The sequence below is a fragment of the Pararge aegeria genome, chromosome 2 (genome assembly GCF_905163445.1).
Source record: "Pararge aegeria chromosome 2, ilParAegt1.1, whole genome shotgun sequence".
NCBI lineage: Eukaryota > Metazoa > Arthropoda > Insecta > Lepidoptera > Nymphalidae > Pararge > Pararge aegeria.
The window spans coordinates 1,455,627-1,476,212 of NC_053181.1; the positions used below are offsets into that span (position 1 = coordinate 1,455,627).

Genomic DNA, 20,586 nt, shown 5'->3' on the forward strand with positions numbered 1-20,586 from the left:
AAGTATCCACCAATATTGCCTAGTTACTACTTTTGAGTTCGTTTTTTAGATCTATTTCACTGCAATAATTAGGATAAAATATATTGGCACTTCACATATAAGTAATCACTTTAATATATTATACATTTTATCTAAAATTATTAAATGGTGAAACGTTTAACGCCTTTATTCTATCTTGTGTGATTTCGATTTGAAATGTAGTGGTACAGTCACTACTACAAACGGACCGACTTTTTTTGTAGGGTTAGTCTACTTGAAACAAATGAATTTTAAATTTGAAAGGAAATTTTTTAAAGCTCTTCTCAGCTCTCTTGATCGTAGAATTCAATAAAAATAAATAGTTATAGATTCTATTCGGTTTTTATCGTAGCCTTCGGTTTATGACTTATTTTGTTTACATCAGTCTCATTTAATATGATAATCGCTCCCTCAAGTTGGAAAAAACTTAGCTCAGAGAAGAACAGAATGGACGTTTCCATTATTTCTTTAGCTTTGTGCAACGCTGCACTAATTAATTTGAGAATCAGAGGAGTGAACTCGATTTTAAACGCGACCATCTTAAAATAAAACCACACTCCAACTTAATTTTTAAAATATATTGAAGGTATTTTAACTTTTCCTCACTGTGCTCGATCTTTCAGTGCAAATATAGGGTACATCAGCAGTGGCGGTTTCTTACCAGGATATGCATAAAGCGGGAAAATGGCAAAAATCCTCCTCCTAGACGAGTTATATATGAATTTTAGGGGAGGCAGTGCTAGCTATCTAGGACACACGAGCGAAGACCTTTTAACAATGCAACAAGTGTACAGTGACCGCAGCTGAAACGACAAAGGATTATTATATCATATTATCAGATCTTGAAAAACGAATGTAATGTTTATTTTTAAAAGATTTGTCTTCTTGTAATAGATGTGTACGCGAAGACCAGCGCTCGTTCGCGCTGGGCATCCAATGGATCCTGGTGCGGCTGCTGGGAACCATTCCCGCGCCACTCATATTTGGCTTCCTCATAGACCTCTCCTGCCGTCTTTGGGCAAACGGCGCATGCCAACTTTATGACAATTTACACATGAGCAGGTAACTTTATCTGTAACTATTGTGGCATACCGTATACACTGGCGCCCGATCAAGCTCCTACATTGCTAGCATAGGCAGGTTTCTTTATACCCCGATTATACCAAGTCACGAGGGATACAATTTATTTATTGACCTGCAAAGGCATGGCCACATGGAAAGGAGAAGATAAACCCTGTTCGACATATATCATTATCGTTATCAACCCTTTATTATTTAGATTATTATTTCCTTTATTTGGATTATTATTTCCACTCGTGCTTGGAGAGTGGATGGAACTGTGGGAGGGGATAGGTACATTTTGTTTTTTTCGCCGTGGAGCAAATGTCTGCTGCCATGCTAGACTAGCATGTATATCCCACAATGAGAAGTGGTTAAGGCCGTAGTCCACCACACTGGAGAACATTTTGTAGAACTCTCAGGCATACAGGTTTCCTCACGACGATGTTTTCCTTCACCGTTGAAGCAAATGAAATTTTAATTACTTAAAACGCACATAACTTTGAAAAGTTAGGTAGGTGCGTGCTAGGATTCGAACTCCTTCTCAATGAGCTATCACCGCTTCTGTATATGATCGACGGTAACTTCAAAATTCGTGTTCAACTTTAACGAACGTCCAACTTTTAATTCCAGGTACATGCTCGCGTTAGCACTGGTAGGTAAACTGTGCTCCGTATTGTTCTTCAGTCTCGCATGGTGGTTCTATCGACCGCCGGGCGGTAATAACAACAACGCGGTCGCACCGGCGATCGACTTGGCTCACGAGAAAACCAACGGCGCGCCCAACACCATCACCAACGGCGCGCTGGAGCGGACCAACGGGACGACTGCCAACGGATATTGTAACCAAGCCCTAGAGTGTAGTGAACACTTGTGAATGAATTTTTCCAATGTTTAAGGCTTTAGAATGTTCCCCTCTATCCCATGCCCGACGGGGCATTAGGGAGAGCCAACGAGTATTGAATATTGTGACCAAGCGTGTGGCGAAGATTTGTGAATGACCTTTTCATTTACTTGAATATAGTACTTCGTGTAGCTTTTTTGGTAACAATAACGCCAGCCACACACTAAATGAAACCAACGGCTCAGGAAAAGTCAACTGCGAATAATATGAGTTCAGGGCTATTGTATAAATATTAACAAGTGATAATGGTTAATACACCGGGAGGTATCTTTGCGTACATTGCTCGAAGCTGGGCATCGTTCTAGTCCTGTATGGACTCGAACGGTGCCAAGATTCGTTCGTTCTTTCTTTTGATAGACGTCAATATTCAACAAAGGAAATAACAGTTTTGGAGAACAGTCAATACAAATCAGATATTGCGCTGAAGTAGCAGAAATATAATCAATGGGTATGTTTCTTAGAGCCTTAAGGCCGAAATGAAGTTCTGCTGTTACGCCTAACTCATAATTGTAATTTATTGCAGTTAATTTGCTTCTGTTATATTTGTAATATATATTTCATTAAAAAGTTACGTTAGCAAAATTAAGAAATTAAGAATGAAGGATTTTTATAAATATCCTCAAAATAAATTAGAGGAGAGAATAAATTAAATATTAAACTGTTGTTATAGTATATTATCGTAGAGGTAATTGTCAAATAATAACAGTAACGGATACGAAACCATTTGTCGATATCTTTGATCTAAAAGTGGGAGGTGTCCCATATTCGATCCTGGGTATATGGGAATTAATAATTTCTGAACGTTCACTGGTGTGGTCTAGTGGCGGGAGCCTTCCGCCGTGGCTAATTACAACCTAACCGACGAATAAGTGCGGCTAAACGATGTTGCGTTCCGATATGGTGCCGCGCTGAAACAGACTATGGGTACGATTTTAACTGCCATATCTTAGAAGGTCCAGGTCAAGATTGCAGTCAAGGACTAACTTGTAGTAGAATAAAGAAAAGGAACACCAATGCCTAGCTAGACCAGAGTCGATAATTTTTGAAACCAATAAAAAATATTATTTCTATAGGGCCTATATTTCTATATTTTTTATTTCTATATTTTTTATTTCTATATTTTTTTATTAAAAATATCTTTCTTGCAGTTTTGCCGGAAATCCCCCCACTTCCCGCAGGGTGATTACGTATCTCGCGACAGGCTTGCGACAGGCGTAAATCTTTCAATCACTGCTGTCAAACGTCACTTTTCCATACAATTAATAAACAAAATGCCGCGAGATACGTAATCAACCAGCCGATCTCAGATCGCCCGTAAATTATTATTCCTTTCATTTTTGTTAATTCTCGTCCTTTTCTAACTGGTTTCATCCTACTATAATTTTTATTCACTTTTAGCATTTTAAAAATTTCGACCCTGGTCTACAAAGTTATGTCATAAAGTAATATAGATATGCATAAGAGCACATATAAAAAAAATGTTTGTTGTAAAATAATAAGTACACTCATGTACCAATTTTTCTATAATTTGTTGAGTTGTTTTTAAACGTGTAGGTAAAATGTTAAGCCGCGAATTCAATACTATACATTTTGTATAACATAAAAGTATGTTACAATCGTATTTGTTTCCGAAACATTCATTTGAAAAGTTACTCTGTTTTCCTTGGTCCTTGGTTATTATAATACACAAGATATTTTAGCTTGGAAAGGTGTACCTACTAAGAATCCTTTGCAACATAATTTAAGCATATGTAAAAGAAACCCCGATATTCATATCTTACAACGTTTAATCGTTTAAGTATCTAATTACAACATGGCACATTATAAACTCAAATCTATCTGAACTTATATCCAACTGTAAATTAACTACAAAGACATAACTTCTTCAATCTTCACTTGACACTTCTGTCTGTACTCCTCGTAGCTCTATTTTTCCCGCCATTTTATATGACCTTCCTTTTTGATCTGGGTCCCTGTCCTTTTGAATTTCTACTCCAACTTGTATCGACCACAGATTATGCATAATTTTGACCAGTCTGAACGAAGATACCTTTTTATTTTTAACCAAATGTTGTATACAAAGGCAGATAAGCTAACATTTGTAAAGCAAAATGTACGAAATAAATGGTCTCTGCAACATAGGATTGCACTGCACGACGATTGGAAATGATTACAAGGTACAATTGGCGACTCCGCGTTAATAGCAAAATAGCTAGCTCACTTTTCTTCGTCTTGATCCTTACTGTCCCCGTTAGCAAGGCAGGGCTGAATAGCGGGGACGTTAGAACTACAATGAAAAAATTTATATTTAAATCTCAGCGTCCCCGTTGACGGGGGCGCGGTTAACGGGGACTTTGGGACCACATCCTTATTGCCTTGGTGTATTTTTTTTTTATTGTACGACAATACACATATCGCCTTCCAGCCCCAAAGTAAGAGTAGCATGTATTATGGGTACTAAGATAGCTGTTGAATATTTTAATGAATATAATACACATAAATAGGTACTTATAATATACTACATATAATCGAGGCAGTTTTTATTTGAACAGTTAAAAGTTGACAATTTATGCTTTTAATAAGTTTGGTAATTTAATATTTTATAAGTTTAAACAAGTTTTTAACAAACTTAAGTATAGCTATATAAAGTTCTCGAAATTCACATGTTCGCTTCGAACAATAATTATTAATGTGGACGAAAAGTCCTGTGATACTTTGTTTCGGAAACATTTACGCGATGTTCACTCTACTGACAAATGTATACTAGTGAATTTTAATGTGGCTTTAAACGTATTTTATTTAAAGACTGATTGTTCACTTAGTCATAACTAGAGTAATGTGTTTGTTATTTTTTTTTATAGCATTATAAGTATTTGTAAATTGTGGTATTAGGTATGACTACGATGTTTTGTGTATAAAGAATAATCTTTAACATTTATATTTAAGAGAGAATCCACGCTATATTGTATTAACGGAGTAATGGAATTTAGAAATCATACAGGATGGCTTTTTTCCATATTTACTGCAAATATTAAGTTCTTATTAACAATAATTTAGCCTGATATAATTGTACTCGTACGCTGACTTAAAGGCCTGTCATACATATATGGGCGATCTTCGAAGAATGTTTGTCATCAATAGACATATTACATACATGCCAAAACCACTCATTTTTTATCAAAAAATATTTGAAAAGGTGTCTCTTAATCGTCATTACTAAGCGATACTTTTAATGTATCAGTCACAGAAGTAAGAACACTCAGAGCCCTCATTCAGCCTTTGCAAAGAAAACACCACGCGCACGTCTCACTTCACACCCGCGGAATGTTTGTAGCTCACGAACTTTTTCCATTATCCTCATTTTATGGTAAACGTTGTACATCGGACAACCGATGGACGTTGGGGTCTTATGGTGCTGGAAAGGCGACCACGGACCGGTAAACGCAGCGTAGGTGGCTCCTAACGAGGTGGACAGATGCATCGAGTCGCTGGGAGCCGCTGGAGGCAAGCGGCCCAGGACCGTGGATTGTGGACCCTACAAAAGCCCTATGTCCAGCAGTGGACGAAAATTAGTTAAAGTGATGATGTCATCATCATGGTAACTGTTTAGAACATTAGAGGTAAAATAATTACTGTCATTTCTAAAGTATTTTAGATTTTAGTGATTTTTGATGCTTCAATATTAGTAGCTTAAAAAAGTTATACCCCTGGCGAGTGCCTCGTGGGCTGGTGATCTGCACCTATTCTGTTCTAGCGTCACCACACGACTGACGACAGCTGATAAATTTCAGACCGACGACATTTTACGCTTTCTAGGTAGGTACCTACTTAAGAGTTGTGTTTAATGACGACATAGTTTTAAATAATGATAATGATTTTGCACGCCAATCTTGGCATGAATTACGCTTGATATCTGTTTATGTACCATGTTCAAGCAAAAATAATGTGACTCAATTTTGGATTTTTAATAGTTTAAGACGTAAGGGATTTTTACAAAATACATATTTGTAATATAATATCTGTAGATACAATTAATAGTACGTAAGATCAGTTTTGAAGTTGTACAATTTTACACAATATACTATACTATTGACTCGATCGGTATTAATGAAAATTAATAAAACATATTAAATATACTTATTTCTTGTTTACTTTATAAACATTTAATACCATCTTCCTTCGTTGTCTAATGAAATAAAATACATACATACCTGCCGTTCAAAAGGTTATTTACAAAGTGTTTACCTACATATCAACAGATTTTTAAGTATTAAGTATTATACAGAAAAAGGTTTTTTGTTTTGATGTTTGTAAGGACTTTTATTTAGTTCACACGGGTGACAGTAACATTGTAGTAGTATTTCCCCGCACGAGTTTTGCTATTGCTACCACTTTTCCACGCACGTGACGAAATGGTTGCTGTAAGAGGTTTGTATTACAGTAATTTTATAAAGTGGGTAGATAATTTATTAAAATTCATATTTTCCTACCTCCCGGGATGCTAAGACACCACCTTTGCATCGTTAGAGTCCATGTAGGACTGAATTGTATCGATAATACAGTCGAACTACCCACCAACTCAATATCATGAACATTGGTTGTTAATCAAATATAATTTTAATCGTTTCTTGAGAAAACTATTTATTAATTAAATAATAATTATTAGCGTTTTTGAAAACATTATCCAATATAGTTATCAAAATTTTAATTATTTACCCACTTAATAAAATGACGGCCGATTGGCGCAGTGGGCGATTCCTACAACTGGAAAATGTTTGTGAGATGAACATGAATGTTTTTCGTTTCATTTCTATTTATGTATATTATCATTAAAATACGCTTACTTTGGGGCTAGATGGCGATGTGTGGATTGTGTAGTATATATATATTTAGTTATTTACTGTAACGGGTGATAAAAACAAATAGATCCTTAAAATATCAAGCAATATATTTCAACATTCACAAATATTACAACTTAACAAAAATGCATCAACACTTCAATAGAAATGCCATACTATTTAACAACATCACAGACGCTCAGAAGAACTTCACTCCCTGGTTATAATCAAATTCCATTAATTCACATTTTCCTTTCATCTCTAATGATTTTAGTGCCTTTATCAGTACGTTCATGTCGAGGCCGTGGAATTCTGGAAATTGTAAAATAAAAACAATGTTAATTTGGAATTTAATGAGTTCGCGGGTTCGAGTCCCAGCTGCACGGCTAGCATGGGCAGGAGACAATTATATCCCCGGGGAAATGATAAAAAAATATCTTCTCCCACAGCTTTATCACTGAGAGAGCACTGGTGCACAAGTATCCAAATAATATATGTGTACCCATAGACGAGGGTAAACTTCCCCTATTCCATGTTCGCGTACGAGCATGTGGAGACATTAACTATATCCCTTGTAATCATGGATATAATAGGGGGATATAATTTTTACCTCCCGCCCGTGCTAGCCCTTCTGGGGCAATTTGGGAATTTATCATCATATCAACTTATTACCGGCCAACTACAGGGCACGGGTCCACCAACAATGAGGAGCTGTTAAGACCGTATCATCATCATCATATCAACCGATAGACGGCCAAAGCTGGACATAGGTCTTTTGTAGGGAGCTCCACATTCCACGGTTTTGTAATGAAATGAAATGAATCCACAATTGGCCGATTGGCGCAATGGGCGATGTGTGTATTGTAGTAGTATTTTTTCTCCTGCCTTTGCTAGCCCTGCTGATCTGATGAAAGTAATGTTTATTGGTCACCACTTTTATTATACAGTAAAAATTGGCGGACCAAGCTGATGATCCAACGGTTAGTGCACACAACTGCCACAGCCACACAATTTTAGTAAAAAAAAAAGGGTATTGCATGCCATTGTATTCGTACATACCTTCACGAACAGAATTTTCACCTTCCCGCAATTCAAATAGTGTGCACACAGTATTATTCATACCATTTATGTTCGCCCAATTATATATCATGTTACCCCATTCGTCGAGAGAGTGCCAATAAATCTCCCATACATTTTTACTTTTATCTACGGGTGCAGCTTTACCACTCTTGGCCATATCCTCTAAAATAGTTAATATAGATTCGGGTGACAATTTTCTGTTTATAGATGTATTATTAAATAGTGGACTGTTTGATGCTTCTCTAATATCTATGGTGGATTGTTTATTTGATTTTAAATATATTGCTATTAATTGTTGCCATGCTTCTAGTTGTTTTGCTCTGGTTTCGGCGTGCGGTTGGATTCTGGAACAAAAGAAATTACATTACATTATATACAACGTGTAACGGAAGTACGAAATACAGTTAAAGGGTGCATAAGTATATTCCATAAGGAATCACCCTGTTAAAATATTAAATCAAAAGAAGCATATTCATTTTTCCATACAAACTAATTCATAACATTCAGTGTTCATTTATGACAACCCTATTGAACATAAAAGACCGACACGTGCTTAGTACCTACGCTACGCGACGCATACCTAATAAAGTGACAGGGGCAAATTGATTTTACTTTTGCATTTTAGGGCTGTATAATATGATTTCAGCAAAAACTATGGCAATGGTTTACTCAAGAACTATTAGCGTTTCAGTTTTACAAATAAGTCTCAGAGCTTCTTAGGTATTATTTCAGTTTTCATTTACACATATTATATAAAATCAATAGCCTATAACAGTACACTCCTGGACTAAAGTCCTCTGCCAATGGAAGGGTTTCCTCATAATCACCACACTGGGCAGACGGGTTAGTGATAACAGTAGATGGTAGTAGTAGTACAGAGCATGCTGATGCCCTTCTCAGTTATATTCCCTTAATTGTATCCGTGGGGACAGTAGGGGTTCAGGGGATGATGATTTGTATAGTAACAAAATGTTTGGTCTTTCCTTTTATTTTATAAGTAAGGAGCTTTTTATCTAAGACTGGTTTGTTGGTGGTTCTATTATTACCAGATGATTACTCTTAGTATAGGATTTGTATGCTCACAAACATGTAAATACAAACATTATATGAAATAGACCTTAGCCACTCATTTTAAAGTTGTTAATTCAATTATACAATCTTCCAACAGTACTGCCAGAATAAATGTAGACAAATTAGAGCTTTGAAACAATGTATCATTTTATTAAATAATATATTTTACTAAGATGTTCTACACTGATTCTATAAATGCTTATTTACAGAATAGCTAAGCTTTCGTAGGCTAGACTTTAAGCAACAGTTAGTTGTACAATTAGCAATTTATTTTTACAAATATTCATAGTTTAAACCATCTGTAGGGCTAGCATACACCACAACAGGGTTATGTTCCACTAAAAATATGACTAATGGGTAGAGATAATTATCTTGTGGTATGCATGCTCTACCAGTTGTCCTAAACCTTATAAAAACAGATGACAATTCATTTGCTAGAGTTCAACGAGTCTCTAAGATGTCTATTATTACCATATTATGCATATTATTAAAGCTATAGAAACCTAGAACAATTGTGCCACTAGTGTGTTATACTTACACAATCTTGTTTATGATTTGAGTATGTTTTCATTAATTTCTAAAAGCATTTTTTCTGTTTTCTTTCTTTTTGCTAAAGTCTTAGCCCCTTTCGGTTCTAGGTCAGTTACAGATACTGTATAGAAAATATTCATATCACCGAATTTAATTGAAGGTGAGTTATCCTTAGGAGTGAGTGAATAAGCTATCATTATAGAACAATCTTTAGCTACAGCAGATATTAAAGCTAGATGTTTTTCTTCCACAGTGTCCAAAAACTTTATTCTATCATTTTCATTAGTTAAATCAAGATTTTGCTCCTTTACTAAATTAAGTAATACTGGTACATATTCCAGATGATCATTTTTATCCGTAGCAACATTAGCAGTCTCAATTTTGAATATTTCTGCTATTTTCTGCATTAGGAGTAATTTGTAAAGAAAACTCTCTGTATCTAGTTCTTTACTTTCAGTACAGTTCACAGGAGTTTCAGATGTTAATTCAGGAGATTCTTCTAATATGAGATTTGAGTTTCCTTTGCCAAGTAATATATTGATAATAAAATCCAGAAATATATTTACTGAATTAAAAAAATTACTTTTAATAAAATCTTCAAATTTTTTTATGTTTGAACTCTCATTATAAACAACATTCTCATTTATAAACAGTTTTAAATTATTCTGCGGATTCCTCAATAGGTTTAAAAGACCTCTTTTCATTCTTTGTTTATCACCAGAGAATAAGTCTAAAGGGCAATAACTGCTTCTGTGTTCAATTTGTTTTTCTTTAACTTTCAGGAACTGTTTGAGGCAGTAATAGCATTTAGAGATATTCTTGAAACTATGTGATAAAAAACCTTCTTTGGGTTTTAACTCCAAGCAGTAGTTTATACTATTTGGAGTGATCATAGCCAGATTTGGTGCTTTTATAGCAAATTTGCTGAAAACTGATTTTATTTGTCTGTGTTTCGGTCGAATTTCCTTTAAATTTAAGGTTAAATTAGCTATTTCTTGAGAGGACAGCTTCACTATTTCATGGTTGTACTTATTGTAACCGAAAATCAATGGAACCATGATAATATTCACGAAATTGACACAGTTTGAAACTGTATTGATATCAGTGGTTCTTCCATTTTCTTTTATTATTCGTATCACATAGTCGGTGTCGGTTATATGAAGAACGATGTGTGCATTCCCTTCGTTGATATATTTATATTTTTTCCCGATTAGAGTCATAGTTTTTGCCAAAATGTTTCAAGATGTTTCGAGTATAGTATTGAAAACAATAAACAGTTCTACTTACGTAAAAAAAGGTGGAAAATTATATTGCCAGGGCCACACTACTTCTGCCATTATTCTTAGTGATTAATATAAATATTTTGCCGTCTAAAAGTAAGTGTTATTCGAAAGGTACACCTTGGAATTATAATTTGATTTCTCGATTGAGTACACACTAATTATTAAATGATACCACAGCAGTCAAGTTCACAGTCTACACAAAATGATAAAAAATGACAGACAGTGCAATCTCAGATTAAGGACCTGTGCTATGATGGAATATTAAGTACCTAACCAAGATAATTATTGTCATTAAAGCCTGAGCGTACTCTTTCGTCATTAAAGTATCCTCGTTTCCTGAGTAAATAAAGTCGTATGGACTTTATATGTTTTCCCATGTTATTCGTCTTTGTTGATCACTGATCAGGATGAATTGAGCTCTGTGTTCGAATTGATTTGTTTTGACATTTGAAAATCTGTCATTTTTTAATTTTTTCGGTGCATTGGGAATTGGGTGCAATTTTCAGTAATTTTGGAGAGAGACCCTAGAATCTAGTTCAAAAAGTTATGAATGTTTCCATAAAACCACAAAGATCTCTCTATTTATAAGATTATTTAGTAAATAAACAATGATAACGCTTAATAGGAAGTTAAAGAAGGAACATACGGAGCCACCGAACGGAATAACAGTGGAACCAGTGAAAAGGATATCAATAAGAGACAAATTGTTAGTAAAAGAAGTGCAAGAGATGAACGAGAACCTTCCAGTGACGTGTTCCGTGGACTTCGAAGATCATAACCTATTGAGCGAATTCGTGTTGACGGTTGCGCCGGACGAAGGTTACTGGTCGGGAGGCAAATTCAAATTTAGCGTATTTGTGACGGAAGACTATAATATGGAGGTAAGGGCAAAAGTGGCGTTCTTAAGATCAGTGGTGCAATTACAGACCTTATAAAAGCAGAGGGGACACCGAAGCTTAGCTCTGAGAAGTAGTGTTCAAATTCGCACCACACTAAAAATTTCGCTTACATAAATAGTCTTGGGCTGTCTATATAAAATACCCATGTATACCATAAATTGCTATACAGCAGTTGTCTTTTTAGTAGCACTATCTTTATCACATTGAAGGCCCATTTAATAGCTGATTAGTTAAAATCTGCAGTAGTTTTTAAAGTTGTGGAATGTTGAAATGACTAAAGTTTGCTACAACTTGAATATCCAGTTCACAGCACCATAACCAATATTATTCACATAGATATATTTAAATCAAAACACTACATAATTTCAATATATATTATCAAGAGGTTCTTAGTAAAATTAAATCCAGTGCGTTGACTTTAATAACTGAGTCTGATGATCAATTGATGAATGAAGTTTTAAGTTTACGAATGTGGTTATCGCCATCATCTCACTACCGTGTGGTTCTTATGTACGCATCAAAAGTGCCACTCGTGGGCCTACTTGAATAAAGATATTTTTGACTTTGACTTTTGACTTTGAAGAATTTTTTAATTTACTAAACAATGCCTTTGTTTTACAGCCACCAAAAGTTAAGTGCCTGACAAGACTATGGCATCCAAACATTAATTTAGATGGGGATATATGTCTGTCACTACTACGCCAAACCTCTATAGATGAACATGGCTGGGCTCCCACCAGGAGACTGAAGGATGTAGTGTGGGGACTCAATTCTTTATTTACAGTATGTATTCCACTTACATGTCATACTACACTTACCTTATACCTTTAGAGAAAAGCTGCTGTTTATCCTCCTGTGGAGGACTTAAAAAGACGAGATTCTACACACACTTCCCAGGTATGCCTGGGAATAATAATTAAAAAACAATACTTACAACTATTACTGAAAAATAAAAAGAACTACCTGTCTTAATTGATTCAACATATTTTTAAATTTAATTCCTAGGACTGACAGTAGCTTTTTAACAGACTGGCTAAGAAGCTATGTGTTGTGTTGTATTTAAACCAAAAAAAAATCAGAAGTAGTTGCAATAGCAATCAAACTTTATGGGGGACATTTATTTTTCAGGATCTACTAAATTTTGAGGATCCATTAAACATAGAAGCAGCGGAGATGTATAAACAGAATAAAGTGGAGTTCCAGTCCAAAGTGCAGGAGTACATTGCAGCCTCCAAGGGGAAGAGATGAGGAAGGTTCCTCCCCAAGTGTTTTAATAACAATCTGTAGTTAACATAGAGGACTATATTTCACAGTGGCCCTTGTTTGGGTGAAATAAAACTAAACCAAATAAATGGGTGAAGCTTTTAACACATTGTACATAAAATCGAATTAAATTTAAGTGATGTTCTGATTTGCCTGTGGACTGCTTTTTATTATAAACAATTTACTGCTCAGCCTGTCGAGTACAGCTTTTGCTCCCTCACTCGTTTCTATTTTGTAAGTTAGGTCAACTGCCAATCCTCCTAAATTAAGAAGTTTTATGGAAACCATATCCACTGGAATCACTATATTGATATATATATATATATTATTGGATATTTATACACATATATATAAATATATATATGTTCAGTGTTCAATTCAGTATGTATTGTATAAGTAATGTATTTAATAAGCAAATTTGGATATTGCACTATCCTTTTTTATGTAATATGTTTCTTAAACCAAAGGTTGGCTGGAAGAGATCAATATGTTTTTTATTATTGTTTATTTTTTTACCTAGCTTTCTATTTGTATGTGCAATAAAGACTTCTTCTTCTTCTAAAGTAAGCATTACTGTAATGGTTTGCACTCCTTACTAATATAGCACTGCCTATCTTGGCCTATATTGGTGCTTAATTACAAACAACCCTGTTAAATTTTCACGAGTACTATAATATGTGTTCTATATCAGTTGATATTTACAAACAGTAAGTAACAGCTTTTGGAAGTTACATGTGAAGTGTAATTCATATATAACTTTTTGGTATTCAACAAGTAAATGAAGACCAAAATAATAAGAGGCTTCAAAGGTATTTACTGTATCTGAGATTTATCTGTGAAACCGAAACACTAATAGCCAAATTTTTACTGAAAGAAAACAGATACAGCCATCGCATGCGAAAGTAAAATTAAGATGATATAAGGTGACTGGGACTGGCTGTTTTAATGTTAAGCTGTTGTTTCAGAATCGTATAAAGAGGATTCATTTTATTGGTGTAGATAAAGTCTTGTATGCAGATGTTGATAATTTGGTATTAAAACACCATGTGATATTATTATTCACCCACATTCGTTTTTTAATACCACTTATACAAGAGTTGCATAAATAACTATAATGGCATTTAGGCCTACCTCTTTTTTGAACGTCATGTCCGTTTGTTGTGACTATGCCAGGATTCTATTAAAATCCAGCAAGAAACTCAGCAGTTGCTCTTTACATGGGTAAATATTTTTATTCTATCGTGCAGATCGACCCGTTTGCTTCGATGTATCTTTGCCCTTTGCCATTAAGGAATATATCCATTTTATAATTGCGACTTAATAAATGTTTTTAACATATTTGAACTTAAGTAACGGCAGTTATAAAAGTGCCTTTGGAATGTTATAAAAGCGCAAAAAGTCTTGCAAAGTGTGAAGTGTGTGGTGGTTTTATATTAAATCGGCTTTTAAGGTCTCGACTTGACCATGTTATTAGTACTACTACTGATGGGCACTTCTAAAGGTGCATTAAAACTAAACGAATAGCCAGACCTTGAAAAGAGCATTCTTTCTTGATATTTTAGTTAGAACTAAATCTCGTAGCTTATACCAAAATATCACGATCCAAGAATAAGCAGTTCTTGTCTTCGCTCATTTTTAAGGTGCATTTACACCAAACGAACAAAAAGCCAGAGCTGGAAAAGAGCATTCTTACTTTATCTTCCGTACAGACAGCCGATTGGCGCAGTTTGCAGCAACCCTGCTTTCTGAGCCCAGTGCCGTGGGTTCGATTCCCAATACTGGAAAATGTTTGTGTGAGGAGCATGAATGTTTGTCAGTGTCTGGGTGTTTATATGTTTATTCTAAGTATCAATAATATCAATAATAATAGCAAATATAGAATCTTGCAGACGCAGATATAACAACGAAGAATGCTCTGCGTCACTAAAATAAAATGGAGTGGGGATGGAATGAGAATTCGCTCGTATGTTGTAAATCAGCCTTTAGAACAAAAAACGCTTTTAAAATACACCCGGGGAGCAAGCGCGTCCGATTGCTCTGGGTATTTGTTCGCACGCTCTAATGCCGGTTAGATCAAGCAAGCGAGCATTCTTAGACCATTCTATAGAATCTTGCTAACACAGATACAACAACGACAGAAAGCTCTAAGTCTGTTTACACTAAAATAATTTAATGGAGTGGGGCTTGAATGAGAATTCGCTCGAATGCTGTAAATCGGCCTTTAGAACAAAAAACGCTTTCAAAATAAACCCGGGGAGCAAGCGCGTCCGATTGCTCTAGGCAACAGTTAACGCTCTTATGATGTTTACATAAAGCGAGCGACCATACTTATGTTAGTTAAATTACTCTTTTGTATGCAAGTAGGCTTCTTTATAATCTACCATCGCTTCGGAAGGCAGATTCTACTGAGAAGAAGCCGGCAAGAATGTCGGAAGTTGCTCTTTTCCTAAACATAAATATTTAACAGTTTTGTTTCATCTGTAATATATTCTGTACTAGTTTGTAAGCACTTGATACATTAAAAGAATTTAATGTGAAAATATAATTAAATTTAAAAATAGAATAAAATATTGAATACTTAAATAATATGTGTACAATGTGCACATCATAAAATAAATTGATAAATTTCTAATGAAGGTAATGTAATAAAAATAGAATAGACTATTGATTATTGAAATATATTAAGCAGCACGCAGTGTTCTGAAGACAACAGCCTCTCAAAAGTGATTCTATTGAATGGCCGCCGTCTTAGTCGTAAATCGATTTGTTCGGTGAACAACAATAAAATAGCCCCTAAGCCATCCAATTCGCATCAGAGCGGCTTAGTCGGTCTATTACCTAGACGGCCAACTGTCGCAGTGGGCAGCGAACCTGCTTTCTGAGTTCATGGCCGTGGGTTCGATTCCCACAACTGGCACATGTTTGTGTGATGAACATGAATGTTTTACAGTGTCTGGGTGTTTATCTGTATATTACAAGTATTTATGTATATTATTCATAAAAATATTCATCAGTCACCTACCCATAACACAAGCTACGCTTACTTTGGGGCTAGATGGCGATGTGTGTATTGTCGTAGTATATTTATTTATTTATTTATTATTCTCTAATACCGTTTCTACTATGAGAGGCGAAGCCTGAGCCCAGCAGTAGAGCTAAATAAAACTAATTTGGACAGGTTTACAGGGTGGATTAACAGTTAATTCTAGATTTAAAAAAAACCTTGTAAAAATAGTCCATATTATATTATTGGGTATGCGATAAACTAAAGTGAATGCACAATTTTGTAAGACAGTTAATATTGCGTCTTTGTAGCGGCGATAGCTCAGTGGGTTTGACATCGACTTCACTTTCTTTCGGGGGGGAAATTCGAATCCCAGCACCTCTTAACTTTTCTAAGTTATGTGCGTTTTAAGGAAACATCGTGAGGAAACCTGTATACCTGAGAGATCTCCATAATCCATAATGCAAAGGCGTGTGACGTGCACCAATCCGCACTGGCCCAGCGTGGTGGACTACGGTCTTAACCCCCTTCTCACTGTCAGAGGAGACCCATGCCCTGTAGTGGGCCTGTAATGGGTCGATATACCTCTTTAAATACTTTCTTTTATATATGAGTCAAAACAATGTTGAAAATTTGATATTAAACTTTCCTATCATCACGCATATAAAGGTGAAGTTTTAAAAATAATGTTTGTTATAAAGTGTGATAAATATAAATTCATATTGGCCAAATAATTTATGAAATTGATTACGTTTTTCTACAAATACGCTAATAGCTATTATTTAATTAATAATAAGTTGTAAATAAACAATTAAAATTAACTATATTGGCATTGAGGTTGTGAGTATTTTGATTAAAATACGACTGCATTATCGATACACTTCAGTAGATACTGTATGGACTCGAAAGATGCAAAGATCCCTCCCGGTGTCAGTCGTCATCAAAAGTTTTATGGGTGAAATGATAACAATTCCAAATAAATCCTTACTTTAATTGAATTAATTATTATAAATTGGATGAGCGTTTTTGTTTGTTTGTTTGTCTTTTCTTTACGAAACTAAGCAACGAATCAACTTGTTTTTGGCATAGAGTTAGTTGAGAGCACGGCGTATAGGATGGCTAGTTTTTACCCCAGAATTAACAATACGGTTGCCAAGAGATTTTAAAAAAAAACCCTAAAAACCCTACCCTAAATTGTTTGTTTGTTTGTTTTAAGTCTTTATTGCACACACACATTTTATATAAATTAAACACAAATACAGAAGAAACTTAAACTAATAAAAATAAAATAGAGCGTGCAAAGGCGTGGTAAAATAAAGCGTCTTATCACTAAAGCGATCTCTTCCAGACAACTATTAAATTTTTTTTATTTTTTTATTTGCTTGCTCGTTTACACAATTTCATATTAATTTCGAGTACGTAAGTATCAATTTATTATCTGATATTAAATCTTTGGGTATCGTATTAAATTGCAAATAATGTTGGGAAGTAAGAGGTGCGCCGAAGTCGTCACCCTAAAGCTATCACGGCTTTGTATGTGAAATCAATCATCGAGACAAAAATTGATGCAATCTAAGAGAGAGATTTTTACCTAAACAGTACAGGGACAGTAGAGTTTAAATTGCACCATTACATACATTTATTACATAATTAGTACCTGCTCACCAGTATAAAATTTTTGAAATTTGAATTTACTTTGGTTTATAGGTAGTACCAGTGGCGTGCACAGGGTTTTTGACCAGGGTATGCATAAAGAAGGAAGATGGCATAAAATTGAAAAATCTTTCCCCTTAGAGTTATATAAAAATTTAAGGGTATGTCGTGCTTTTGAGCTTGTATGAAATGCACGCCACTGTGTAGTACCTACCTATGATAAATAAATAAAATAAATATTTTGGTAGTACTAAGTGGAATAAGGTGAAATGTAATTTATAAGATTGTTAATGAATGATAGCTTTAAACATTTTTTTCATTTGCAACGGACTAGATTCGTGATGGACACAACTACAACCTGATTTTGGTCAGAGCTATTTAGACGATGCTTTGATATATAAACTGATTAATATTATTTATATAGGTTATATAACTATATAAATCATTTTAAAACTACATGTTATTTCATGCTAAATTAAAAAAAAATGCTAGTTATTGTCAAAGTCTTACATTTAATTAATTTAGGTACCTAGTTATATTATAATATAAAAAATTATAATATGCATCAAGTGAAAAAAAAAAATATGGCGACCGATAATGTGATACTGTTATATTTCTAAGGACCATGTAATTATGTTAGCGTAGATTTAATAAAGCGGGCGAATTTTATACCAATTGAGCGATTATAAGCGATCCGAAGCGATAAATGTAGTCTCGTGACCGTGCTAAATCTACAGCAAGGTTAGGTCAGAACAAAAATATTTATTTGGGTTATTTATATCTGATGTTTTCGAGATTTATAGTCATACCACACAACATATTCGCTCACTTAGTATCTTAGCAAGCCATATTCAGTAATTAGTATACTTACCTTTAATATAGGTACATTCATATTCGCTCGTTTATAAATCCACTACGCTACTATTAAATGTTAAAGCCAATTCTATTCTAGTTACACAAATCTGTAAACTACTGTAAACGTAATTTGATGGCTCTAAAAGTAGCGCTCTCTTTTTCTTCATGAACCATTGTAAATAGTATAGTTAGAAATACCAATTTCGTTTCGTTTACAGATTTCTGTACAAAAAAATCTGCACCAATGATGTCTAAAATGTGATGTAAAGATGGATTACTGTAAGCCAGTCAGCAATAATTGCGATCGTCACAATATCGCAGTAAATTTATTTCCAGTCGACCCTTTATTTTGTCATTGTAATCGTAACTATGCGAAACGTATTTGACAGTCACAATCAAAAAAAAGAGTGCGTAAGCCAAACATTCAATATTATGGCTTGCGCGCTCTTTTTTTGAGTAGCCTTGTTTAAACATGCAAATGATATTTTATGAAATCAAAACAAATCAGATTGATGACTAAAGTAAAATTTAATTATGTGTTTTCAGTCAACAAAACCTGCTCGAATTAATAAAATGTTATCGCGTTTACAATAAAAATAGAAGCTTTATTTGATCCTAAGAATGTTCCTGTGTCGTAGCGAAACGTGCGTGGAGGTTGGAAAGTATTGCGTACAAAAATTAAAAAACCAGGTTATTGTAAATTGTACTTACATAAGAATGCTTCCGTACCAAGGTGTAATATGATCCGTTGGTATTAAAATTATTAAGATCTACCAAAAAACATGTTTTTTATCATATCAACCAATTACGGGCCCATTAAAGGGCACGGGTCTCCTCCCACAATGAGAAGGGATTAAGGCCGTGGTCCACCACGCTGGCCCAGTGCGGATTGGTGGACTCCACACATATTTGTGAACATTATGGAGAACTCTCAGGCAAGCAGGTTTCCTTCACCGTTGAAGCAAGTGATATTTTATTACTTAACACGCGTTGTGTAAAATGGCCGTAACGCCATGTAAATGTTTCTTATGAGTGGCTTCCACTCTTGATTTTAAATGTGTGTTAACGTCTTTTATAGCGAGTACATTTTTTTAAATCAAAATATTACAAACTGTGTGTGTGGTTTTTATCGCATTTACAGAGTTGTAATACAAAACATAAGCCGTGTCTGAGCGACTAAAATCATTAAAAAAATTGCTAGAAAATGTACCTAACAAAATAATGTAACTAACTTATGTATTCGAGCTCCAATTAGGTACATTACTAATTGGAGTTCGAATACATAAGTTTATCATGAACATATATTTTATGTATTAAATGTATGGATTTTGTATAAAAAGTTTTATATAAATTATAACAAATTGATACCATAAAATTTATAGAACTTACTTAATTGTTACTATAGGTATCCTATAGGACTAATACTATGAAAGAAAGCAATAATTGTATTAAATTTAAGATACATAATTATATATTAATTTTAATAATAGTTGGCGATTAGACAACTTGAATGTGCTGTCAAAACGTAGGCCACCAGCGTCAATAACCTCCGAGTGCAAAGTGTGAGATTCATATATATATTTTTTAAATTTATTTTACGGCCATGGATTCAAGTCCTTTGAGGCCTTTCAAAAATATTACAGTTTAGCTTAAAGTGAGATTCATATATATACGAGCGTCATAAACAAGACAAGATGGCGCTACTAGAAAATGTCACACTTTGCACTCAAGAGTAAGATTTGTCTATTCGGAATCGGAGAACAAAACTTTGATGTACCGAAATAGATTTTCTTTTTAATTGGAATTGGTTAAGATCGAACTTGGCTCCATGTTCTAAGCTCAATGTCGGTTTATTAATGCTAAGTTTCTAAAACTATTTACGCTTTTCTTGCCCTTTCAGTTCTGCAAGAACGGTTTTACATCTTGGGTTAGTAGCACTAGTTAGTGCAAGATGCTCTCTTTCGCATATCAAATTTGGTATTCATCATGATCATCAAACCATTACCGGCCCACTACAGAGCACGGGTCTCCTCCCACAATGGGAAGGGGTTAAGGTCCACGGTCTCTGTGGGATAGAAATAATTATTTTAGTGGTCGAATCACCATCATCGGTTAGTGCTGAATTTCT

General features: G+C 34.6%; 3 protein-coding genes across 4 annotated transcripts in view; 2 read left to right on the top strand and 1 right to left on the bottom strand.

The window, feature by feature from the left end:
* The window catches only part of LOC120635034 (solute carrier organic anion transporter family member 4A1), an 88,955-nt gene extending 85,912 nt beyond the window's left edge, over positions 1-3,043 (top strand). The window contains exons 13-14 of the mRNA XM_039905943.1: positions 913-1,080; positions 1,711-3,043. Of these exons, the coding sequence (XP_039761877.1) occupies positions 913-1,080; positions 1,711-1,954 (412 nt within the window). The 3' untranslated portion in view covers positions 1,955-3,043. The remainder of the gene's footprint in view (positions 1-912; positions 1,081-1,710) is intronic.
* Positions 3,044-6,908: 3,865 nt separating this feature from the next.
* LOC120632791 (vacuolar protein-sorting-associated protein 25-like) lies at positions 6,909-10,982 on the bottom strand. Of its 2 annotated transcripts, XM_039902810.1 has the most exons (3): positions 10,789-10,982; positions 7,879-8,243; positions 6,909-7,131 (listed from the first exon to the last, which is right to left on the bottom strand). In XM_039902810.1, exons 1-3 carry the CDS (start codon positions 10,836-10,838, stop codon positions 7,019-7,021), a joined length of 528 nt encoding a protein of 175 aa, XP_039758744.1. In that variant the 5' UTR covers positions 10,839-10,982; the 3' UTR covers positions 6,909-7,018. The 2 variants fall into 2 exon arrangements, with proteins under 2 accessions (XP_039758744.1, XP_039758737.1); XM_039902803.1 differs by lacking the exons at positions 6,909-7,131; positions 10,789-10,982 and adding an exon at positions 9,509-10,781 and having other exon boundaries at positions 8,109-8,243.
* A 119-nt stretch (positions 10,983-11,101) lies between these two features.
* On the top strand, positions 11,102-13,094 carry LOC120632807 (NEDD8-conjugating enzyme UBE2F-like). The gene is made up of 3 exons (XM_039902822.1): positions 11,102-11,665; positions 12,305-12,466; positions 12,812-13,094. The coding sequence occupies exons 1-3, from the start codon at positions 11,393-11,395 to the stop codon at positions 12,929-12,931; spliced, it is 555 nt and encodes a 184-aa protein (XP_039758756.1). The 5' UTR covers positions 11,102-11,392; the 3' UTR covers positions 12,932-13,094.
* The last annotated feature ends 7,492 nt before the right edge of the window (positions 13,095-20,586 follow it).

Bases quoted from the DNA above. Each gene is read 5' to 3' on its own strand.
- LOC120632791 (XM_039902803.1), bottom strand. From the start codon at position 10,721: ATGACTCTAATCGGGAAAAAATATAAATATATCAACGAAGGGAATGCA.
- LOC120632807 (XM_039902822.1), top strand. From the start codon at position 11,393: ATGATAACGCTTAATAGGAAGTTAAAGAAGGAACATACGGAGCCACCG. The intron at 11,666-12,304 runs GTAAGGGCAAAA...TTTGTTTTACAG, and splicing joins CGGAAGACTATAATATGGAG to CCACCAAAAGTTAAGTGCCT. The intron at 12,467-12,811 runs GTATGTATTCCA...TTTATTTTTCAG, and splicing joins GACTCAATTCTTTATTTACA to GATCTACTAAATTTTGAGGA.